A 26,939-nucleotide genomic window follows, 5' to 3' on the forward strand; every position below is an offset into this window, starting at 1 on the left:
ATGAGAGATTTTGCGCAAGTTACTCAACTGGATTGCGCGAAAACTAGTATGGATTTCTCGAAAAATTTATTCACATAGATATATTATATATTTTTTTTAATTAGTTACTAAAAGTTTTTGAATTAATGTCAATTTATTATTTTTTTGTCATTTTTGTGCATTTGTATTGTTTTAAGGCCTTTGGTAGGTGGTTTTAATACCAGTTTTAATAAACTCACATGTTAATAACAACATTATGATATGATGAATAATAAGGATTTTATAATAAGACAAACTTTATATGAGCTGATGGAAAAATTAATGTAGAAAAAGAGTTCAGTAAACTTGTAAATAAAAAAATAAAAAATGGGGTTGTCCAAAAATCTATTTTTTTTTTAATTTTTTTATTACATTAATAATTTACAGACTTTGGTGATTTTTTTCGTAGTTTAAAAATCTAAAAATATAAAATTGTCTCGTTTTTTATTGATATTTTTTAATCATCAATTTGTAGACTGCACAAAATAATTGATTTATTTTAATCAAGAAAATTAATTAGGAAAATTTAATTGGTTTTGGTTTAAGTAAAAGTTTTCTTAAAGGAAGATAATTTTCTTTGCTTAAGTTTTAATAAATATTTTCTTAAGTTAATAAATTTTAATTCTTACGGTGACATTTATTTTTTTTTAAGAGGAATAAGGGAAAACTAAAAAAATTAAAAACAAAATGTTTTAAGAAATTAGCAAAAAAATTTTTAGCTGAGAAAATATTTTTAAAAATTTCGGTCTCCGATATCGAGTTGGAAAATTTATTCAATTTAACTTAAATAGTTCAAAAATTTTTCTTGATTAAAAATATTCTAATTTTTAATAATAATTTATTAAGATTTCTTTATCTTGAATTAAATTAATTTTTCTATCAACTCATTGTTGAATTTTATATTCAATCAAAAAATTAATTAGATTCAATTTTTTGAAATTTCATTAAAAAAACAAAAATTTTATAATTTTGAAGATCTTCAGCTTTTTATCGGGGACAAAAATTCTCTATAAAAAATTTCTCAAAAATATTCTTGAAATAAATATTTGTCAGTGTGTCATTTCATCTAATTTTTCTAATATCACAAAAAAACCAAAATACCGAAATAAAAAAACCTAAAGAATCGATTTTCACGGCCGCAGCGAAAGAATACACCCTAGAGTCTCATATAAACGTCTCAACATATTCGTATACGCTCTTGATCTCCTCAACGGGTTGAATAATTTCCAAGAATTGAATTTTATAGGTCAGGAATGAATGATCTATTAAGTAGAAGCATAACACGGCTCTATAAATTATTCAAAAATTTCCAAGTATTTTATCCATAGAATATTCAATTGATTAATAATTAATAATTTTCCTCCAAAAAAAAAAATCTACTAACTTTTTTTTTTATAAAGTAATTTTATGATCAAAGAAAAATATCCGAAGTGAAATATCCTCCAAATAAAATTACTCTTGTTAAATTTTAATTTATAATTCTCGGAAATTAAATTTTATAAATACATGGAATTTAAAAGCCTTTGAGAATAATTTCATAAATTTTTCATTTGAATTTAAAATGGAAGTTTATTAAATAAAATTTCATTTAAAAATTTTTATGATGATATAATGAAAAAAAAAAATTAAATTATTAATATACGTAGAACAATTAAAAAAAAAAAAAAAAAAAAAAAAAAAAGATGGATCATATTTCCCGGGAGAATGAAAATTAATAATCAATAGTAATGATATTAAATCGCAGGAATGAGTTTGCTGGGCAGATAATTAATTTATAGATTCACTGGTTCAACAAATTGGTCGATTGGCATTGTAGCTTTATCGTTTAGTCTCTTTCTCATTCGCCCTTTCAATTCTGTAACATCTATCATTCTCTTTGGGTTCTCCTTACTCCTCTCCTCTGTGTAGTACATTCCCCGGTGATGCTCTTCAATCTCTTCCCCCTCCTCCTCCTCCTCTTGCTCCAACTCCCATTTATCCTCCTCTCTTACTCTCGATCAATTTGTTCGTGAGCTGTTTGTGCCAACAGGGGGATGTTTAACGACGATTAGTGTGTGTAGAGCCCCGCAGTCAATCAATCTGTTGACCATATTGACATTAGGTTAAAACATACATATATACCATATATATCTACGCTCTTTCTATTATACTTTTTCATTTTATTGTCAGTATCAATTGTACTTCTGACACCCGAAATACAAATAAATAAATTTAATTTATAGACGTCGCGACTTGTCATTTAAAATTCTCTATTAATGTCGCGCCGTTATTTACTACTTTTCACTTCTGTATGAGGTTTTATTTATATTTTTTTTTAAGATTAAAATTTTGACGATTAGTTCAATAATCAACGATTAAATAAAAGATATTGGAGAGAAATATTTTTAAATGTGTCAATCATTTATTAAATTTTTTATTTGTTCTTATTTTTTAGACATTTGTTGAAATTTATTGGAAAATATCAGCTATTAGAATAAATTATTAATTATTGTAAAATAATTAAAATTTTTTATTTTTTATTACGCATCCTGTGATAAGATTCATAATATTGTTTGACTAGATTGTAATTTTACAACTCACATTACTATCAGTGGTTTTTTGAAAAGACTTTTCAACATATAAATGAAGTACATTTTGTGCATCAAATAAATAATAAAAAATCCTTTTAAATTGGATATTGAATTTAGTAACACTGAATTTTTAAAGAAACCTTGAAACGTTGAGAAAAAAAACATAAACTCAGACTTTTGCGTTTTGAGGGGTGCAATCTATAGTTGATATCTTGCAGAGCATTAAATTATTCTTTAAATGATTAGTAATCATTGATTACTGAATAACCAAATTATTCAAAAATTCCATATTGGACTGCGAAAGAACGACTAAAACAGTTGCACATTTTTTATAGCGCACTGATTCAAGGATTTGTTAAAATTTAATAAGCTTTTATTAATGTTAAAAATTATTTTTAACATTAAATGATTTAATAAAGATTTAGTTATATTTAATAAATGAACAAATTTTTTTCAAATTAACAAATTTACAATATGTTTCAAAACTAATTCTTTATTTGTCAAAAAATTTTTTACAAAATCACAAATCAATAATCTATTAATTACTATCTAACCCCATTTTAAAATTAAAAAATAAATTATGCCCTAATTAACATGTAAAATAATTCCTATTTTTCAAATAATGAATTCCGCATCCAATAATAATTTAATTAAAAACTCTCTGATTTATCACATCACAAATTTTCTGTAAAAATAAAAATGAATGAATCCCTAAAATTTAAAATATGAGGTTCATTTTCAAGCTTTTAAAACTATTTTCTTTTGCCTTTACATACCAAAAAAAAAAGTAAAAAGAAAAACGTAAAAACAATTCTATCCGATCAGCAGAAAAAAGTAAATGAGAAAAGTTTTTCTATTTTATGTGTTTGTCATAATGATTATTATCATGACTATTATATTTTTTTGGTTAACTCTCCTCTATCCTCCATCCTCGATCCCTCAATTCTGTTCATAATACTCTCGTTTTATCTCCAATGTACTTTTCATCGCGAAGCGATAGTGAACGAGAGATTTTTCGTTATCGGTAAATTCTTTCTATCCTGGATCCTCTCTTCCTACTCATCGAGTCCACACGTCGTTCCGCGTTCGATCATCACAAAACTCCCAGGGATTCCAATAATCTCATCCTACATCCTCCACCCACCACCACCATTATTATTATTATTATTATTATTATTATTTTTATTTCAACTTTTCGTTAATTCACTTTTGTTTTTATTATTATTCTTCATTTTCATTCCTGCGGATGCATCCACCTACGGAAAATAAACCGGCATAATAAAACGTTCAAATGAAACCGATTATACGAACATTCGTTAGCTTTATACAGATTTCGTGGGTTAAAAATGTAGAGTGCGAAAATAACCAAAAAAACAATTTTTTTATTAGAAATAAAATTCTACAGACACTACCCTGGATTATCGCGTATTAACTGGATAAAAAAGGTCAAGAACAAATAGCGCTAAAAATAAATGAAAAAAAAAAGTAAAATTGTGCACAAAGAAAAAAAAAAGGCGTGAAATAGCTTGTAACCGCAGTCGCACCGCCATTACTTCAGTCGCTAAATTTTTAAACATTTCTCTTATTACTGCACGCTCTTTTTTATTCCTTTTTTTCCGTAAATGTGTGTACACATTACATTCGCGCACATACTTGCATTAAGGATATAGAAAAATTTCCGAGTTTTTATCTCTTGCGCTCATCCTTGCTTGTACTCATTTTATTTACGTGTTTTACTCTTCAAAAGCCTCTCCAATATTTCCGCTTTGATCTTTACAGTTTATTCTTTTAATATATATAGATATATGTAGATAAATATGTATTTTTCATTTTTCATCTAGACTTTTTTCGATTTATAAAGTAGAAATTTATTTTATATTTTCATTTATCTCCATATATTATTTTTACTATGATTATTTTCTTTTAGATTTTTTTATTTGGTTTTATTAGCTGGGGAATGTACTAAATTTATGTGTGGGGGAGAAACGTATAGAGCGTAGAGTGCTGAGAGGTATATGTAGTTGTAGATGTATGAAGATATAGAGAGACGTGTTCCACATATCCATTCAAGACCTGCGATGAATATTGTGATTTTTTTCAACGGATGCGTTGCCATTCTTTGAATAGAAGTCCCAGAAACTTTATTGGCATATTAATGAATTTTTTACTCCATGAGAAAATACTAATTTATTACTTTTTTAATGGATATTTATTGTTTGGTTTGAATAATTTTTGGATTTACATTCTGAGCTCGAGTGTTAGAAATATTTTGGAGATTTTTTATTGAGTTTCATTTGGGTCGAGAATTTTTATAGATTATTTTGGATTTTAGAGCACAGAAATTTTTTGAAAATATCGGTGTGCCCGACTAGAAATTTCGTGAGGCATTGCCGAACAATCAATTCGGGGCAAGTTTGGCTTTTCGAACTTTGGCAAGCCTAATTCACGCCTTATTAATTCCACTATAGGTAAGCCAAAGTTCGGCACTGCCGAAGTTTTTCCAAGCTACACCCAAATTCAATAGTTTGTCAAACTTCGTTCTGCCGTAGGTTTTCCAAGCTTCACCCACGTTTGGTAAACCAAACTTCAGCAAATCTTCGGTAACCGTGAGTTCATGCAAGTCAGGCACACCAATAGTTTGTCAAACTTTGTTCTGCCGTAGGTTTTTCAAGCTACACCCAAATTCGGCAAACCAAACTTCAACAAATCTTCGGTAACTGTGATTTCATGGAAGTCAGGCATACCAATAGTATGTCAAACTTCGAACTGCCGTAGGTTTTCCAAGTTATGCCCAAGTTTGGCAAACCAAACTTCGGTAAATTTTCGGTAACCGTGACTTCATGCAAGTCAGGCTTACTAATAGTATGACAAACTCCCGACTAGAAATTGTAGTAAGGAATGCCGAAGAATGAGTGAGGGACAAGTTTGGTTTGTCTATTTTAGGCCTGCCTAAGTTGCATCTCATAAAAACCAAGAGCAGAGCGAAAAATTGGCATGCCGAAAATATTCCAAATTTGGTTGTGATCCTGAAACTGTGTGGCATTGCCGAAGTCCGGCATATTATGGAAAAGCCGGACTGATTTTTAATAACGGTAACCATAAATAATTGCTAAAGTTTGGCTTGCCAAACTTGGACGTAACTAGGAAAGTCTCATGGATTCCTTAAGTCTGATATATCATGGGAATGCCGAACTGGGTTCAAGTAACGATAACCTGAGTTTTGCCAGTTTGGAGCGAACTTGGCTTTCCAAACTTAGGCTACCCCAATTCGAATCTTATTTGTTTTAAATTAGGCAAGCCGAACATTGGTCGTGCTTATAAGTATCTTGAGGCACGAAGTCGCTCATCATCGTCGTAGCGTCGCGGTATGGTATAGGGCTCTTGTGCGTCGGGTACGGTGTTCGAGTCTCGCGTTCGACGAGTGTGAAGTAAAGTTAAGTGTTATGTGTGACTAATGTATCTAACTCCTACATCATCTCCTTCCCCCTTGACTTATCAAATCTACCAATCAAAAAAAACTTCTTCACATAAAAAACGCTCCAAAAAATAAAAAAAAAATTACCGAAAAACTAAAATTAAATAATAAAAAATAATATTAAATAAAAGCAAAAAAAATTTGTTTTTTTTTTATTCATGAAATATTTGAAAAATTTAGTTCTAAATTCCATATTTATACTTAAAATAGTAAAAGTAGATAAAAAAAGTAAGCATTTGTTATTATTAATTTTCGCTTGATAATAAAAAAGCTAAAAACCAAGAAAGAATTAAATTTGGATTCTTCCTTGCGAATTTGGTGTCCGAAATGCTGCCTACTTAGGTAGCCAAATTCGGACCGAATGAGGTTTAGATAATCACCAGCAAGTCTGGTTTCCAAACTGCAGCCTAATCAGGAAGCCAAGTTAGGCTGAGCCTCGTAACTGCGTTACATCCAAAACTTCGGCCAGGTTTGGATGCCTCACTTACCGCAAGTTTGGAATTCGGCATGCCTTACTTGCACCAAATCACTGCCTCACTGAAATTTCTAGTCGGGTGATTTTTAGAAGTAATTTTTTTTAAATTTATATTTTTTCAAATATTAATTTATTCGATTAAAAAGTTTTTTTTTTTAAATAATCAAATATTTTTTTTCTTAAAATTTATAGGAAATAGATAAATTCAAAAGAAAATTTCAAAGATCAATTTTTCAATGAAAAAATTGTAAAATTTACGGCAAATTTACCGATAAAAGAAATCATTAGAAAAAATATTAATTTTTTAATTTTTTAGGCCAAGAATATCCAGAAATTATTTTCAAATTTTCGGGTTTAAAATTTTAAATCTAGAAATCTTAAAAAAAAATCCATGTTTACAAATGTTTGAAAATTTATTAAAAAAATTTCCACTTTCAACAATGTGAAAATTCCCTTGTCAAAAATTTGACCTGTAAATTTTAACTTTAAAATAAACAAAAACCTGAAAAATTAATAATTCCCAAAACATCAAATAAATTTTTTCCAAATAAAAAATTCTACCTCTTATATAACCATTTACAAAAGTACAAATCGTTACAGACTCTTAATAATTATTCCGGGTGCAATAGAAGAGCTTTAAAGTGAGGTGCTTGATAAATCCAGCGAAGGCATAATTTAGCAAGTCTAATTGCCCAAGCACTTCGACTTTCAACATCTCTCACTCATCATCCATGGGCTCTTTGACTCGACTCTCGAGAGTATACTACACTAAATTTTAACTCCTCGTGACCTCAATGCAACTAATAAATATTTTTTCTTCCCAATAATTAATATAACGTCTATTACTTAAGCCTCTTATCTCGGCATTCTCTTGATCCTTTAGTAAAATCTTTTTGTCTCTATCACTATTAATTAATTAATTAATTTTTTCATCCGCTTCTTTCAGCTCCGCTAATGTTGATAATCTACATGAAAATCTCCGTGAAATAGTCAGCTTAAAACCTCTTAAATGAATTAATTTTTTCTGGTTAAATTTTTAATATTCCATTTCATTCCACCTCCCCTTGCCTTTTTTTCCTTCATCTTTTTGCTGTACTGCTCTACTCCAACTTTTTCCCTATCTCTTGTCTCTGTACTTGCAAAGAGTAGACTCCTCGACTCGCGAGGAATCTCAAGTCCTCAGAGGTCCTCTTGGGACACCTAGGTCTAGGTAGAGGCAATTGTTAGCGTGGCTAGCAAAGACAAAGAAAAAAAAACAACTGTTGTTATACAAGAGGTTGTGAGGGTGCAAGTCAGCACGAGTAGTTCTCCTTAGCCTTGCAGACTATAACCCTCAACTCTACTCCTCTCGACTTTAAACCTAACAATGAGCCTTAAGCCCTATATGCTTATTAACTCTTATTGCTAAAATCAACACTCGACATTTCAACTTTTTATTCTCAGACTAAGCTTTCTATTTATAAAGAAAAGATAATCATTTCTTGGCTTAAAGCCATCGACAAAAGAGTGACGACAAAATGGCAGCGAGTTCAACCAAACACATTTACTCATGTGAGCAAATCACAGTGCCACCCGCTTTGCCGGGAATTTTGAAACTTTACGCAAAAGCGGCAATAAAAACGCGCCCTTATGATTTGCTTGAGTGGACTTCGAGGTATTTTCGCGCGATCGCTGATAATAAAGCGCCACCGGTCAAGGTATGTATTGAAAAGCTAACCTTTAAATGTCGGATGTGTGTTTGGAAAATTAATATATTTCTTTGTCAGGTTACTGCTAGATTACATTCCGGAATTCGGTTTATTTGTTTCTTGAGTTTGTCGTTTCGGTATTTTAAATTATGCCAATATTTTGAATATTTTTCGTGCTTATATTTAAAGAATTCAGGGAATTTGTAAAATTTGTACTGTTAGAGTTTGCTATTTTAAAAGTATGTTGGAATATTTTATACATTTTATTTTTTTTTTAATTTTTATTTTTAATGTTTTTCATATTTGTGCCGGAAAAAAATAACTTTTTAAAAGAAATATCATTTTCAAGCTTCTATTAGCCTAGAAAAATTTGAAATAGAAGGAAATTGACAAGGACCTTTGCTGTCAAAAAATAAATTTTATACAAAAAAGGTTTCCTATTATTTTTTTGTATCTTCAATAATTAACCCGTAATTTTAATTCCAGTTCTTTATCATAGATCCTGATTTAGATAATTTTAATGAACTAGATCATATGAAAAATTTGTGAAGAATTAAAATCTAAATTGTGAGTAAAATATTAGAAATACAAGAAAATTAATCGAAATTTTTTTTGTTGAGAATTAAATTTCCTACAAAATAAGTCTTATAAATTTTCCGTATCTTTATATTTTGATCATATGAAACTTTTATCAGACTTTTGAGCTCAAAGAGCTCAAAAGCATAGAAAAGGTATCTTTTTGAGCTCGGAGAGCTCAAAACAACACACAGATTGTATTTTTCAGCTCGAAGAGCTCAAAAAAAGCGGCCACACGGAAAAAATGAAACCCGACTGGTTCGTTTTCGGCACCAGACTCAGTCGTGTGCAAGAAAAAATGGAAGAAAAATTAGTTTACACCAGACTGAGTCGTGTGCGCACCCGAATGAGTCTAGTGCAGCACAGGACTCAGTCATAATTTATAGCTAAATTTGTCATTAAAGACAAATTTGGGGGTTGGGGAAATAGAGGATAAAGGAGGGAGGGGGGACCTTACTCAGTAGGAATTTTTCGGTAACCGAAAAAATAATTCAGAAAGCCCAGACCGGGACTCGAACCCGGATCGTTTGGTTACGCGCCAAAGGCTCTACCAGTTAAGCTATCCGAGACATTGTCCGTAATTACCATTCAGTCACCAAGTAAGACCTACCGAGTAATAAACACCACCGTCCATCTTACGGTAAAGAGCCATAATTTATAGCTAAATTTGTCATTAAAGACAAATTTGGGGGCTGGGGAAATAAAAGATAAAGGAGGGAGGGGGGACCTTACTCAGTAGGAATTTTTCGGTTATCGAAAAAATAATTCAGAAAGCGCAGACCGGGACTCGAACCCGGATCGTTTGGTTACGCGGTGTAACTCTTAAATTATAAAGAGAATATTTATATAATTATCAAACTAAGTAGTTTTTTTCTTCAGTGTGCTGTCTATCAACTAAAAAAATTCTAATTAATATTTATTAAACTTCAAAATAGAAACTTGAAACAGTTAATAACTTGACTTGAAACTGTTTGAAACTAATACCTGGTAAGCCCCAATTATAATAGTATTATACCGAGGGTAAAAAAAAATAAGAGTAAATAATAAATTGATATATTCCACCTCGACAATATCGATCTCGAAAAAAAATTGGAGACTTAATAGCAATGACCCCTCGACATAAGTGTTTCAACACTCACAAATTAATTCATCTCTCGAGTCTCGAGTACTTCTTCTCAAGTACTCATTCACCGGTCCATGAATTAATTACCATAAAAATTATTAACCGATACTATAATCAATACAATAATAATAATAATGGTCATTATTATTATTGCCAAAAAAATGTTAATTGAAAAGGAATAAATGATTCTCGATGAGATTAAGAATAACAAATTTAAAGACATATAGAATATTGGTATCTTAAATGGAAGCCCGAAGCGGGCAAAAGTGAATTTTTGAAATAAAATGTAACAGGAACGGTTCGAGTATCCGCCTTTCACTCATCCTACGGGACTGACACCGCGTTACCTGACGACCCTTCTCAATCAATTTGGCCGAGCAAACAGCAAAGTGGCCTTGGATAGTCTACTAGTTCAGTGGCAGGGCATCGGTCTTGAGGATACGCTTCTCTATCAGATCTTGATGATAGGTAGACTTTTAAATGATCAAGGCAGACGCCAAGTGGATCTGTATCGATTCTTAGCTGTTGCTTGCGGTTTTATTACTTCTGTAAGAATAAAAAATTTTTTTAAATTAATAATAATAATAATAATAGATTTAAAATATAAAAGAATGTAAGTATTGTCATGCTTGTGTTGACAAAATATTATTTTATTTTGTGTACCCACTATACACAATACAGAGTCTAAAGGAAACGATGATTTATCTTTGCGAGCTGCTTACGGACGAACCTGAAGGTGGATCTTGTATGATACCACTCACGACAATGCTCAGCATCTATGGTTATCTGGCACGACTCGATTGCTCCGGTGAAAATCCAGAAAGTACTTCTACTTCTACTTCTAAAAATCTCAAAATTCTTGACAAGCCGTTGAGACATTCACTGTTATTGGAGGAGTACGGGAAAAAGAATAAAGCGGAAGAAATGAGAAATAAGACGGTAAAAAAAGATAAAAATGAAACGCTTTTTACGAGCTCAATCTCCCGGGAGGACTTGAAATCTGTTTGCATAAGTCAGGTATTTCTATTATTCTGACAATAAAGAGTTTATTTTATTATATGCCTATAATATTTTTATTGTCAATTGCGTCAATTGGAAAACTCGGGTATTCATTAGAGGATAGACGCAATATTATTTGAAACAAATGCACGTGCCTTTTTTTTTTATTTTTTTGACAGCTTTTCGATTATTTTTAATAAAATTCTGTCAACCTTCGTGTTTTTTTTTTTTATAAAAATTCACGAGCTTCAAACTATAAATTTATCTTCACAAGTCTAATAAAATTTTGAACTTTTTTGTTCCAATTTTTGAAAAAAAAATTTTTTTAAGAAGAATCATTACATATGACAGAAATAGGTCACACTAATTTAAAAAAATGTTATCAATTTCTTAACTTTCGAACAAGTACAAAAAAATAAACAACTAAATGATTCGCAAATTATTCCACATTTTTTCTCCCATTTTGCAAAAAAAAATATACCAGATAGAATTACCTTACGGTACAGAAAAAAATACAAAACAATAACTTTGCAATTTTCGGAAATTTTCAACCTTTGAAAGTGCAAAGTTAAAAAATCTGAGCTAATTAATAAAAATTAACAACTCACAAATCAAAAACCAATTAGACTTATCAAAGAAAAAAAATAATCGATTATGGTAATTAAATCCTCGATAAACTGACATCATAATAAATAGCAATATCTTCTAAATAAAAAACATCCATCCAACAGACTGAAACTAAGAGCAAGACTAGTAATCATCGTGTCTGTGACTCCGCCTCAAGCGTCGAGAAAAGCAGTGCGACAAGAACCAGAGAGGAGATAAGGGGTGATGGTGATATCAAATGTCTTGCTCGTTTGGACGCTGTCAAAGCTGATGAGAAAGAGCTCGCGGTGATGGTAGGAGAAAAAAGTACTCGCACTCAGCAAAAAAAGCTCCATGTTCCTCTTCTTGCTTCCACTGAAAACGAAGACGATATTGCCGATAAAACTCTTAGCAGCCCCACTCTGCAGTCAATAAGCGATTGTTACTCAAACAACCCGAACTACAGTTCCGTAAAAGTTTCCTCAAAGGTGTGTAACTATTACCATACATACTACACATTATACATATGTAAAGAGTTTAAACAAAAGTTTTACTTTTTATTTCTCAACTCACTGTAACTTTTAATCGATTTGTCGTCGAGGAAACTAATAATGGGTGTTGCTCAAATTTTGGGTTTTAAAGTTTGATAAAAAAAGACTGATAATATTTTAACTGTGAATTTTTTTACCAGATGTTTGTTGATGTTTTAAAAAGGTAGAAAAAAAATTTATAAGTGAAAAAATTTATTATTGGAAAAGTTAAAGGCTTGTAAAGGCGATTGCAAAATAAAGTCATTTTTTGAACTTTTTTTATTACGTATTTTTTTTTTAAAAGTTTATTAACAATAAAATAAGTAAATAAAAGTTTTTCAAAAAAGTCAATTTTTCAATAAATTTTTTTCGAAAAAATGATGTAATTTTTTGAACTTTTTTTAATTCAAAATTTTTTTTCAATAGTTGAAAAAATTTTTTTGACTGAAATTTAAAAGGAGAATTTGTGTAGAGAAGGTTCAAATTTAAAAGAATCGGTTCACTGTAGAACTTAAGATATGTCAATTGTATTGAAAAGAAGTTTCAAGAAACACGTACGATTTTTTTATTTAAAATTTTTTTTTTAATAAGTTTTTTCGTGCCTTAACAGCATCTAGTAAAAAAAAATGAGTAATTGTCTAGTTTCACGTTTCACAAAACTTTAATCCATAAATAAGACTCTTATAAACTTTTTTGAACGATTACATTTTTCTTTAAGCTTGTCAAAAATAAAGTAATTTAAAAAAAAAAATAAAAAATTTAAATTTTTTAGTAAAAAAAAAAAAACATTTTTTAAATATCGATAAGAAAATATAAAAGTGATATTTTTGGAAATTTTTACATTGTAAAAAAATTTACTTAATCTGAAGAAAAAAAAACTTGATTAAAATAACACAATCAATCTATGAAAAAAATGATTGTTAAGAGAAGAATTAAATTAAAATCAAACTTTCGAGTAAACTATTAGAAATATAAAAAAATTCATAAGATTTTTTTTTTTTTGTTAAGAAGTAAATTTTCTACAAAAAAGGTCTCTTATAATTTCTCTGTATCTTCAAAATTTTACTTATAATTTATATTTAAATTTTTTACGACAAATCTCGATATAAATTATCTGTATTGAACAATTAAAAAAAAAATTATTTTCAAACAATTAAATTAAAAATTGTGACGCGACTATTGGAGATACAAAAAAATTGACAAGGGAACTTTTGTGTAAAATATTAAATTTTCTACAAAAAATGTCGCTCATAAATTTTCCATATCTCCTAAATTTTTATCAGGAATTAAATTCTAAATTCCTATAATTTATTTTTTTTTTAATTTTTTGGTGATACTATGATTATCTTGTTTAAGAATAATAATGCAGTTGATTACAATTTTTTAATGGGGAAGTAATTTTAGAATTTTATTATGTCTTTTTCTTGTCGATGAACCTCCTTAAATCATTCAATACATATTATGAACGATTTTAACGATTTTCGGAGAATATAAAATTTTTATTAACATAAAAAGCCATAAAACTAGTTTAAAAATTTATTTTACAAATTTCATGATCATTAAAAAAAAGGTTTTGAAACGTTAATTTCTCAATTTTTTATGCCAAAAACGATTATATGATCGTGAAACTAAAAAATTATTTAAAAAAATATACATAAAGTATTAAAAAAGTTAATGTCAAATTTTGAATTAATTTTCCTTCTTTTGATGTATATTGCATGAAAAACACACAGGGTGAAGCTAAAAGCAAAGAAGTGGATGTAGCAAGGCTGGAGTTAAAGAACCATAAGGAGAAACCGGGGTCGGAAGGGGTGTCCAAAGAAAGGGTCGGAGCCGGGTTTGGTGGAAAAAAGAACGAGGTCGACATGTTAAAAGATAAAAAAATAATAAAATACACAGACATGAAAGAGAAGTTGGGTCTTTCCGAAATTTTCCAAGGGATATATGAGAGTTATCAAGTGAGGGTGAAAAATAAAGATTTATTAAGTTTATCATGCTCCTCGTTATCGCTGAATGAAGATGTTGGCTGCGAGGGAGAACAAATTAAAGAGCCAGAAGGGAATGAGGAAGAGGATGATGTTGTGGTTAATTTTCTGAAGAGAATGGAGAAGTTAACGTTAAGGGGAAATATTGACATTAATTATCAAGTAATTGGGATTGGCGGTATTGTTACCGATGAATGTATTAATAATGTTCAAGAGTGGTTAACGGAATGTGGAGCCTGTCAGCAGGGTCTCGTTGGCCCCCTTAACTTGAGACACTTCCTCTGTCCAAGACTCAACGACACTCGTGGGAAAGACTTTAATTAATTGCACTTAACGACGTTGCAGTACCAGCGGTAAAAAATACCCTCAATGCAGAATAAACGGAAGAAGAAAATAAGAAAAGAAAATGGCATTAACTAGTTAAAATTTAGAGATAATGTAATAAAATAAATGGAGATTAATTGCTAGATTAAATGGAAATTAATATTAATTGAGGTTTTTATTATTATAGCACCATACAAAATATTAATATAAAGCTTAAGATATTACACAGTTATGGCTGGAAAATTAACACAAGAGGGTACTATTAATAAATACTATATTAGATTAAGCCAAAAAAATTGACCAATTTTTTTGTTCAGACATCAAAAATGTTATTCGGGGCGACAAAAAAATTTTGTGAAAGTTTGAGGATTTAACATTAATGTTATGGAGTCTATTATCGCTATTTTTCATATTTATTTTTATAACTTCAAAAACAATCGAGTGAAATAATTTTGAATGATTTATAGATAGATAGATTTGTTACATTGTACAGCAGTAAGAACTGCCTTTTATAATTTTTTCATCACAATTGTACTGCCTCTCTCTATTTCACTGCGTTCGAATTTCTTTCAAATTTTTCACTGCGTTCAAAGTTTTTGCCTTTCAAATTTCGCACATAGATATCGCAACCTGCTCTTTCAACTATTTATAATCTCTGCGTATCTCTTGCGGCTGTGGACCGACTTGTGCTTCCTGTACTGTATTTACCCTATTCCTCACCTCTTTCGAATGGCTTTTGGAATAGTGGCGATGGGGAAACCACACAGAAAACCCATGCTAGTACAAGTCGGCTACCGGAGCGACCCCCGACGGTTGATTTTGGAACTATTCGAATAACCGTCGGGGTTCGAACCCTCGCCTCACGGCATGATGTACGAACGAATTAACGATATAATGACTTAACCCGCTCGGCCATCCTGCCGCTTTTTTGAATGATTTATATTTTTTAAAGAAGTTTAATGTTCTATAAAAAAGATCCCTTAATATTTTATGACAAATTGACTCCTTTAACAATTATTCAGGGTTAAAGATACACCTTAAATATACTAGGGTGTGGTAAAATAATCGATAATTTGTTTCTTTACAAATTATTTTTAAATTTTGTCAGAGAATGCTAAAATAAAGAACCTGTCAAAATTTGAGCACTAAATATTGAAATTTAGAGGTCAGAAATTGGATTTTTCATTTTTCATTTAAATAATATGAAATAAAATATTTTTAAAATCTTGAATTTTTTATCATGCCTTACACTGATGAAAAAATTTATTAATTGTTGATGAACTTATTTATTTGGAAATCATTTGTTCATTTATTAAATACTAGCAGTCCGCCTTGGCTTCGCACGGGTATTTAAAAAAATTTTCAAAATTAATTACAATATAATATAGCCTATGTCACCCGGGGATAGTGTAGCTTCCCAACAGTGAAAGAATTTTTCAAATCGGTTCAGTAGTTTCGAAGTCTATTTAATGCAAACAAACAATCAAATCTTTTCTCTTTATAATATTAGTATGGATAACTGAATATTGTTAATGTTATTCTCATCCATGTTCATAAATGATTATTAAGTTATTGGGAACTTGAACCAAATGACAACAACGTTAGTATATTAAAAAATGCAACGTTTCGTTGTTTATTTTCAGCTTCATTAGGTAATCTGTTCAATGAAAAAATAATATTAAATATTATGATTACAATCGTCAAAATAACAGTAAATCAATAAATAAATCAAATAAATGTATACCTTAAAAGTTAACATATTATTAATAATCCATGAGATCTGAAATACTCCATTGTTATATATACTATTAAATAAAACAAATTATTTATGTTATCATAACTAGTTATGTTATCATAGCTCAATATTTTTTAACTATTGATAAATATTTTTTAACAGTTAAACAAAAATTTATTAATTCAAAACAAATATTTAATATCAATTAATAAAGCTTATTGAGTATCACAAAATTTTTCTATCAGTACTAATTTTAAAAATAATTTTTTTTTTAATCAAGTTAATTTTTATCAATTTATAAAAAGTATTTTTTTTCCCGCAAACTTTCAAAATGATAAAACATTAAAAATGAATATACTGTAAAAATTTAGTTTTTTTTGGATCGATGTCTTTATTTGATATCATATATTCTCCATATCAGCAACGTTTCATCGCGTATCGCGACTTCCTCAGACGTCTATAAATATATCTATAAATAAATTAGCTAAACAATATCATGTAAATTAACTTTTATTTATAAATGTTTGAAGAAAAAAATGTTTAATTGTTAAAATATCGAAACGTACAAATATGGGTGACGATATTGTTTAATTAATTTATATACATATCCTTATATTTATAGACACCTGAGGAAATCGCGATACGCAATAAAACGTTGCAGATTTGAAAAATAAATACAATGCATCAATTAAAGAAGTTTATTCAAAAAACCTGAATTTTATCATTGTATTTAATTCCATAGATCTGTATCTGAACGAGAATGATTAATAAAACTAAAAATAATTTTCTAACAATTCGCAATAGATTTTCTTATAATAAGCCGCTAAAAAAAGACTCCTATGCCCATTTGACATTAAAAAAAAAAAAAAACCAACAAATAAAAAAAACTATAGAGAGAAGAAACCACCCTTCTATTCCTAATTCCTCGAAAAAAAGTTCCAAGGCTAAAACGCTAGGCGTGACTTATCCAAACACCCCGAATGACCTTAATTACCGAAATTACACCAAATAAATAAGTTTGTAAAGCCGCCATAAAACTATGAGAGATATTTTATTGATAAAAAAAGCTTTGGAACGTTAATAAGGTAATTCCCAGTGGAACAAAACCGGAGAATTTCTATATCTCTAGTCTGGAAAGTCAGTACTATACATAACAAAAGTATCGATTGTCTAGTGTAAAAATATTACCCGAGGCGACGAGCTGGCTGGATGAACTTTTGTGCTTTTTTTCTATATTTATATAAGGATGTATAAAAAAAATTGAAAATTTTTTTTGTTCAAACGATCTTGAAATTTCGTCAAATAATTCCAAAATAAAGACTGCTAAAATTTTAGCCCTTAAAATTAAAATTTAGAGGTCACAAATTAAAAATTTTATTTGCCATTTAAAAAGCATAGGAAAAAATATTTTTAGAGTTTGGAATATTTTATAGTTTGAATATTTTTTATGGGAAATTAAACGCTCATCAAAAAAGGTCTTGAATGATTTTTTCGATAAAGTTAATTTTCCGAAAGTTATTCGAGGTTAAGATTAAACATATCTTAAATCATTAGATTTTAGTTTATTTTGGCAAAATTATTATTTTTAGATAAAAATTTATCATTTATTTCGAAAAACTTCAAAAGAAAAAAATTATTAAAACTAATAGCAAATTTTCAATAACTGCGAATTTATAGGCACTTCACCAGGTTATTTTTGAAATTGATTGATTATAATTAATAAAAAATTAAACTGCAAAATTTTTGAAATAAAATAAAAAAAAATTAGGAAAACGGTTGACCCTAAAGGCCATCCCTGCAACTTCCCGCTAATTCCGTTAATACCTGGCCGCTTTTTTGAGCTCTTCGAGCTCAAAAGTACAATCTGTGTGTTGTTTTAAGCTCTCCGAGCTCAAAAAGATACCTTTTCTATGCTTTTGAGCTCTTTGAGCTCAAAAGTCTGATAGAAGTTTCATGGAACACTATTTTTTGAATGTTCATACCGCAATAACTTTTGAATGAATGAACCGATTTTTACGCGGTTGGCAGCATTCTACGTAGTTTTTTAAGCCTTATAAATAATTTCTAAGTTTCAATTGGTCAAACTAGAAATTTCGGAGTAACTCTGAAAAAACACTTTTTTCGGTTTTCTTTCGTTCACGATATCTCTCGAACGAATCAACCGATTTTGACCAGCTTGGTGGCAATCGACGTGGTTTTATGATGTTAAGAGCTGATTAGTTTTTGGAATCGATCGGTAGAGCTGTTTGAAAGTTATTCCAAAAAATGTCGAAGTTATGTTGAAAAAATCCTTATTTCCAAATATTTCGTCGAGGATATCTCTCGAACTAATCAACCGATTTCCACGTTTTCGGCGGCAATCGACGCGGTTTTTTAACCTCTGAAATTATTCTATATCATCAAAAACGATCCGAGAAGAAATGACGAAGTTATGTGAAAAAAACAGTTTTTTCGGTTTTTTTCGGTTTTATTTCGTTCACGCTATCTCTCGAACGAATCAACCGATTTTGACCGGATTAGCGCCGATCGGCGTGGTTTTTTGACGTTAAGAGCTGATTAGTTTTTGAAATTGATCGATCGAGCCGTTTAAAAGATATTCCAAAAAAACCACTTTCAAAAATGATTTTTTTCTAATTTTTTTTGAGATTTTTCAAAATTTCTCAAAATCTATCGGTCCGAATCGGTTCAAATTCTCAGGAAATCTAAGTTTGGCGAAGCCCTTTCGAATGGCACCAACCGCGATGAAATCGGTTCAACCGTTCAAAAGTTATAAGTGATTCACATACTTACACACACACACACACACACACACACACACACATACATACAGACATAGTGACAACCTCGCGGGGATAGTCAGGGAAGCTTCCTGTGACCTTCAAACGTCGAGATCTGATGAAAACTCGATTTTTGCAAAACGGGGTGAAAACAATAACTTCCCGATTTTTGAAAATCTGAGATTTTTAGCGGGAAGTTAAAAATTTTTATCAATTTCAACGAAAAATTATTTTTTTTTTCTTAATAAATTTCTAAAAATCTTTGAATGACGCAACCTTACTAAAAAATTTTATTTCTGTGTATTTAATGAAAAAAAAAAAAAAAAAAACAAAAAAAAAATAAATGAAATTAATGATAAAAAAATATTGAAAGTTTTTAGTAAAACCGTTCGATGACTGGAAAAAAATTTAGGCCTAAAATATTACATACATATTTATTTAACGTTATTTATCCTATTCGTCTTCGACCCAAGCTATCTAATTCCCTTCATATCGCATGACGGTACAAGTAAAACCATTGGAACTTTCCTACATTATTTATTTATCCTGTCAAAGTAGACCCCGAATTAGTGTAGATTACCAGATAAAATAAATAATAGATTCTTCGGAAAGTAAAAAATGGTAGATATCTTGCATTATACAGTATATCTCGCTTAGTGACGTCAATTCGAAATTCAAATTATTATTAGAGATATCTGAAGAATAAAATTACTCCTTGGCTTTCCAATGCAGGTCACTGGTTACAACTTGCAAGCTCTATTCTTACGTTCTTCATCGAAATTTCATACGCCATATTATTTTTATAAATATAATTTCCTATAATTAAACTCTTTCTGCTAGAATTAAAACGATCTGCTGTTTAATGATTGTCATCTAATTAGTTTTACTTAAGCTACACTGAAGAAAAAATAACTTGATTCAAGAGAAATATTTTTTTACTAAAAATAAGTTTCTTTATTCATACTAACAAAAAAAAGAAATGTTTATGAATTGTTAAAATCAAAAGTGTAAGTAAATTATTGGAGCTACGAGAAAATTGATTAAAATTTTTTGGTAGAAGATTAAGTTTCCTACAAGAAAAGTCTCTATTAATTTTTTTGTATTTTTAATATTTTATCTATAATTTCGATTTGAATTCTTTACTACAGATCTTGATCGAAATAATTTATATAGAGGTTATACGGGAAAATTATTTATCACGAGAATATCAAAATTGGGAGTCAAATAATGAAGATATGAGAAAATTGATAAGGATTTTTTTTTCGTTGAAAATTAAATTTTCTATAATAAAGGTCTCGTATTATTTTTTTGTCTCTTCAATATTTCACCCATAATTTTAATTTTAATTTCTTACTATAAATTTTGACATGAAAAATCTGTAAAGAGCAACTTACAAAAAATTATTTGCAAATAATTAAAATCAAAATTGTAACTAAACTATTAGAGATACAAGAAATTTAGTGGTCAACTTTTTTGTAGAGAATCAAATTTTTGACAAGAAAGATATTTTATCATTTTTTTGTATCTTCTTCACCAGTAATTTTGATTTCAATTTTTTACGATGAATCTTGATATAAAAAACAATTTGTAAGGAGCAATTTATAAAAAAATTATTTGTAGATAATTAAAACCAAAATTGTGGGTAAATTACTAAAGATATAAGAAAATTGATAAAGACTTATTTTGTAAAAATTCAAATTTTCTAGAAAAAAGGTCTCTTACAAATTTATCGTATCTTAAATATTATAGTCAGAATTGAATTTCAAATTTAATATCTTTTCATCTTAATAATGAAATTTTCGAAGAATATTTTTTTTAAATCAAATAATTTTTATAATTGTATAAAATATCTATTAAGAATAAAAATAAACTCAATATTCTTTAAAAACACTTCATTGGCTCGAAGTTTCTTAAGCATTTTATTGACAGTAAGCCGGCTTGTTAAAAGCTAATTATATAAATAGCTCTTAAATAGAAATTTAATTATGTCAATGTTTATTATTACTCTAGGATCTCAAAAGGCCATAGCAAAACCATTTATTCAAACTGTCATTTAAAAACAATTTTTAATAGTCATTATCTGTAGATTAATGATTTCTCCAATAATTAATTAAATTTCTTACATATATATCTTTTAAATAAAATTCATCATTATACCTAAATTATAAATAAAAAATACATGACAGAGTTTCTGTGAAAGACAGATGACACAATTTCCTACTTGAATTAAAATTAAAATAGTTTAAGAATTTTTTTAATTATAAACTCCCGGAAAAGTTTGATATCTGCAGTAGCTGCCAGAGATTGCGGATAAAGATTAAATTGCTGAGAATAAAATAAAAAGATTGATGAGAAAGGGAAAAAAATAAAAAAATAAAATAATCACAGCAAGATATTGGATACAGAAGTAAGAATGCTAAAATTCTAGATGGAAACTCATTACATAAAAAATATGAAAAAGTTATTTAATACCCAGATTCCCGGCTATTTTCACGAGGATTTGAATCTAAAGAGACTTATAAAAATTACTGTACATATATAATATAGACATATAGATAGAAATAAAAAAAGAATGAAGAGCTAAAAGAAGTGCGGATTAATCTTGGATAAAAAGTGAATAGATGAAAAGTTTTTTTGATAACTCACAATATTTTTAATAAAATATTAAGTCTGTGTGTAAAATAATCCAGCAAAATTTTTTTTATTTGTAAAATAAAAAAAATTTGGAGAGTTTGAGGGGAATAATTAAAAAAAATAGAAACATTGGAAAGTTTTGCCGCTAGGCGTCGAATACTTAATAATACTGCTCGATGATGGAGAGTAGGGATGAGGGTATACAGAAAGAAATTTTCTATCAAAATTACCGCGAAAATGGTGATGATAATGGTGGTACATCCCGCAATTTTTTATCTAATTACAATTTTTTTTAATTATTGGAAAATACAGAAAAGTACTAGTATACTTGTGCTTCGTCCTCAAGATTAATAACGTGAAATACTTATACAACATGTAGTAACACGCAAGTAGTACCACAACACACTAGACATTAACTTTTACTGTAGTGCACTGGGAAAAATAATAAATATGAAGTATTAATAAGATCAATGATTTTTTACAATAAGATCAATTAATATTTACAATTCTAGTATTAAAAATTACAGTAAAATCAAATTTTTTTACTGCAACTACTGAAAAATTTACCGGAGTATTCAATAAAAATGAATCTAAGTATCGGTATTAGCCACCGACTTTAAGGCGGTGCTGTAATCGTTCATGGAAAAAAGTAAACTGTAATATTCACTCGGATTCCGGTTAATTTTTATAGTTTCAAACAGTAAAGTGGACATCGGGGTGGCAAAAATATAAATGTTACAGAACTTAATGGAGAAAGTATAAAAGCCACAATTTACAATTTAATATCCAAAATAACTGATTAGTAGCTGTCACTATAGTAAATAACGACTCTATCATCTTAAAAAATTACAGTTTCAAACAGTAAAAATTGGCATTTCAATATATAGTCCATATTATGAGGAGAAGGGGAACTCAGATGAAAGAGAAGGGGGTTTCACTCTGGGAGAATTTAACATTTGAAACAGTAAAAATTATACTTTTGAAATATACATTTTACCAGTCCAAGCAAGTCAATAATTACAGTTTGATTTTTAGCGTTGCGTTTAAAATTTACCATTTATATTTTGTAAATATTGACGTTGCTTATATAGAAAATTTAGTAACTGTAGTTTATATTTTTTACATATCATGCGATTATTTTTTAGATACGAAATGATAAATATCAAAGTCAAAATTCTTAATTATTATACTTTAACATTTTCGACTTTCACATAGCGACGAATATTACTGTTTGAGATAGTATTTTCTTCCATGTAAAGAGTAAATTGTAACGTTTAAATGGTAAATATTATAAAGTGAATAGTAAAATCACGATTTTACTGTTTTAAATGGTAATTTTTAGCAGTTGATCATTACTTCTTATAAATCGACTGTAATTTATTACAGTTTACTTTTTTCCGTGTTGAAAACTTCTCAGCTTTATAAAAAATTACACATTTTCGTGATCAGTTGTTACTTAATTACGGTTAATTTTTTAAAAATTCAAAAAAAAAAATTATCATTCTAATAAAATTTTATGCAATTAGTTAAATTCTATTCGAAAAAATGTACTTTAATCATATTCGTAATTTGTCTTCTACTATTAGCTGTTACTCTACATATTTATTGAGAAATAACCTAAAAAAATAAATTTAATCAAAAAAATTAATTAAACATTAAATTTTATCAAATTAAAATCTAGTTTTTCCAACAAAGCCTATATATTTATAATTTTACAGACTTTACAGTTTTAAAATAAAATTCTCTGTGTGCTTGACATTGCCACTTTCATTCTTCATGATGCAATTTTTAACATTTTGCTTACTTCATCTGGTATGACTTCGATTGATTGACCGGACAACTTCAAAAAAAGCTACTTTTTTTTAGCAATAACTCGACGATGAACACATTTTATCGATACCTACTTTTTGCAGCACTTTCAGTAGGCTACTTTTTTAACTGTATCGTAAAGCATTCTTCTTTATTTCTGCATTTTTCAATCAAATACCTTCAAATTCTAGATGAGAGCCTAGAAATTAAATTATTAATTATCGTTAGAATTTTACAACTCTACACTGTTAAAAATTTTTGTAAAATTACAATCATTTACAAAAAAAATAATAATTAAAATTACAAATCAGTGTATAGCAATGCGAAATGCAATACAATTCATGTAATTTTCCAACACCAGTCAGAAAATCTACTAAGATGTATTGTAATTTTACAAACTTCATGTATAAACCTAGCACGCACTATAATATTACAAAACCGTTGATCAATTTTTAAGATAAAGCTTTTTAATTTTGCAAACATTATTTGTCATCTGATTCGGCATAATTGTATGTAAAATCACAAAAAAATATTGTGATATATATTACAATAATCTCATAAAAAATTTAAAAAGCTTTTTTTTATTTTTACAATTTTCATTCTAAAATTACACAGTGCAATGTAATGTTACCAGACAATTTTAATTATATTACACGAATTGTAATTCTACTTCACTGTTTTCCAATTTTAAAAACAATACTCTTCAGTATTACAAAACTGAGACTGATGTATCAAAAAACAACAATATCCTTCATATTTATTTTTACTAATTTTTAGTCTAAGTTTATTTGTAATAATAAATTCGAGGCATCATTTATCTTTTATAAATTTTAATATTACGCTCAAATGATCATTTCGAAATCAATATATTTTAATGAGTATATGTTAGACTTTAATTTTTATAATATTCAATGAATTATAAATAATGTAAAAGTTAGTTATTTTCCATCAATAAATAACATCAAATAACACAATTAATGTAAATAATAAATAATAAGCCGTAATGCTCAATTACCACATAGGATTAGCTTATAAAAATAATAAGATGTTTAATCACCTATCGGTCGTACGGCGTAGGGCGTTAGGTAACGGTCTGGCAAGCAAGCGGCTCGCGTTCGATTCTTAGTTAGGGTAAATATTATTTTCACTTTATATCATCAAAGTTGTAAAAATTAGGTCTACTTGAGGTGCAAAATCTAGTCAGTGCTTCATAAAAATAAAACGACAACAAATATTAAATCAAATCTTTCTTTTTTATTATTTCAATTAAAGTAAAATTCAAGGAAAGTATTGTAATTTTACAAACTTAGCTGATCTAATAATATTTTTAAAATTACAAAACCGTTTTGTAAAATTAGTAACCTCACAGAGCCATATATTTTTTGTAATATTACTATACCCGATTGTAATTTTAAATAAATGTTTTGCCTATTAGCTTCCAATACATTTCTTTTAAAATTACAATCGAAATTTTTAACAGTGTACGGCTGCAAAGTTAATAATAAAATCCAACTATTCCATTTCTCTTCATTATTCGTCAAGCAATTTTGAAAATTTTGATATTTTAACACGCTTTTATTAGTTTGACCTAAAATGTCGAGAAAAAATTGTATATCTCAACTCTCATATTTTGTATAAATTATTAGTTGGATAATTATTTAAATTTTTGATATAAATTATAAAGTTATGGTTGGAATTAACAGACATCTGACAATATTTACGAATCTTTTCAGCCAATTGGATTACATTATAAAGAAAATGTGATTGATTGAAGTAACCTAAAGAAAGAAACAGTTAGACGGTAGTCTCCGCTAGATGCCGCATGCGCGAAATACTGCTCGATGATGGAAAGTTGGGACGAGAGTATATATTCCCTTTGAATGAACGTTCTTTATTTACTTGACAATTTTATGAGAATGAATATTATTTTGTGCAATGCTATGACTTAATTTTTGTTAACAATTTAAAATCTTTAGATCTTCGGTGATCTAAAGATAATTATTTTTCCTAAAGGTTTTTGGTGATTTTAAAATTAGGCACCAAATTTCATGTAAGAATTGCAGAATGAAAAAATTTCTTAATTTTAGATCTTCGACACGTTAAGGCTTCAATGTTATTATTTAATAAATCTCTTTTAGTTGTTTTATTTATAAAATGACAATTTTGTCTGAACATTTGATGAAATTATCGAATTACTTTAATTATTTCGCATCACAAAATTTTTTCTTAACTAATTTGGCAAAATTTTTATTCTTTGCCTTTTACGTGACTGTAGCTAATGATTAATGATATTCCATTACAAAAATTATTAAATCTGAATTTTAATACATTAATTCTTCTCATAAGAAACCGAACTGAGATAGAAATTTATCAATTATTTTTTTATATATTTTTTCTTAATGATATAAAAAAAACTTAAGTAATTATCAATTTAGCATCTTATTGTTAATAAAACAATTCAGTCAGTAAATTATTGATTTACTTTTTGTTTATTAAAAAGTGAAGAAATAAATTTTTTTTGATAACTCATAATATTATTAATGAAATATTAAAAAATAATTCTACTTTGGCAAAGTCAGTAAATAGTTGATATTGAGAATTTTGAATATTTTATGGTTCATTACTCATCACGTAAAAATCCGAAGAGTGAAATCGGCTTAACGAAGAATTAGTTCATCGAAAATATGTAACTTAGCGTACTTTGTACTTGCTGTTGGATTTAATGAACTTTTTATTTCAATGTCGGTCGTTACTGTTCATGACTATTAAATTTACTTCCACGGTAACATGAATTTTTTAGCGTGTCACAGATAATAAGGTGTCAAGACTATCCTAGCGCTTAAATTATATTTAACATAAAAACAGTTTTAATGATCTATTTAAATTGTTATCCAAGAATTGTTGAAATTTTTTGATGACACTTTTTTCAATGTTGGGAAAATTTTTTTAACAATTAAAGTGAAAAATTTTTTAATAAATTCACAGGGAGTTCTTTCTTTATTTAAAAATTTTTTTCCGATAAAGTTCAATGTTGACGTCATTTATTGAAGGCGTAAGACTCGAAAACAGTGAAAAATTAATATATCTTAAAGTTTTATTAATTTCACCAATTCAAAGTTCTATATCAAACACAATGACGTTTTTTCACTCAACAATTTAAAGGAAAAAAGTTGCGACAGTTTGAAATTTAAATTCTTAATTAAGTAAGAAAATTTATGTAGAGCGTTCAATTCTTTATAAAGATTGAAACAGCGATTTATCAGTCAACCAGTCGTTTAAACGGTACAAAAATCAGAAGAAGCAAAAAAAAATTTTCCCATGTTATTCTTATGGGAATTAAAAAAATGCGATGATGACAATCTTAATATTAATATTAAGGGCTCATCTTTTCACAGAAATTTTTTTACACCTAAAAGAAACTTTTGAGCCTGTTTGGAAAAAAAAAAAAAATTTTGTTTTTTTTTGATCACCCTAATATATATAATATGTATAAATATATAAAATATATGAAAAATTGATGTAGGTACTCAAATGAAAGCTCTCGATGAGTGTAATGTCGGAATGAGCTTATATCTTTAAAAATGTCAATAATTCACAAGATACAAGGTCATTTCTTAATTATTGACATGTTTAAAG

At 28.4% G+C, this 26,939-nt stretch overlaps 2 protein-coding genes across 6 annotated transcripts in view; both read left to right on the forward strand.

Moving 5' to 3' along the window:
* Positions 1-26,939, forward strand: part of LOC123270217 (transmembrane protein 132E) — a 123,177-nt gene that overhangs the window by 22,438 nt on the left and 73,800 nt on the right. The gene's annotated exons all lie outside the window — the stretch shown is intronic.
* Positions 10,095-14,502, forward strand: LOC123270225. The gene is made up of 4 exons (XM_044736191.1): positions 10,095-10,473; positions 10,607-10,942; positions 11,656-11,997; positions 13,773-14,502. Exons 1-4 carry the CDS (start codon positions 10,387-10,389, stop codon positions 14,346-14,348), a joined length of 1,341 nt encoding a protein of 446 aa, XP_044592126.1. The 5' UTR covers positions 10,095-10,386; the 3' UTR covers positions 14,349-14,502.

This window comes from Cotesia glomerata, linkage group LG8, assembly GCF_020080835.1.
Source record: "Cotesia glomerata isolate CgM1 linkage group LG8, MPM_Cglom_v2.3, whole genome shotgun sequence".
In the NCBI taxonomy this organism is placed as follows: domain Eukaryota; kingdom Metazoa; phylum Arthropoda; class Insecta; order Hymenoptera; family Braconidae; genus Cotesia; species Cotesia glomerata.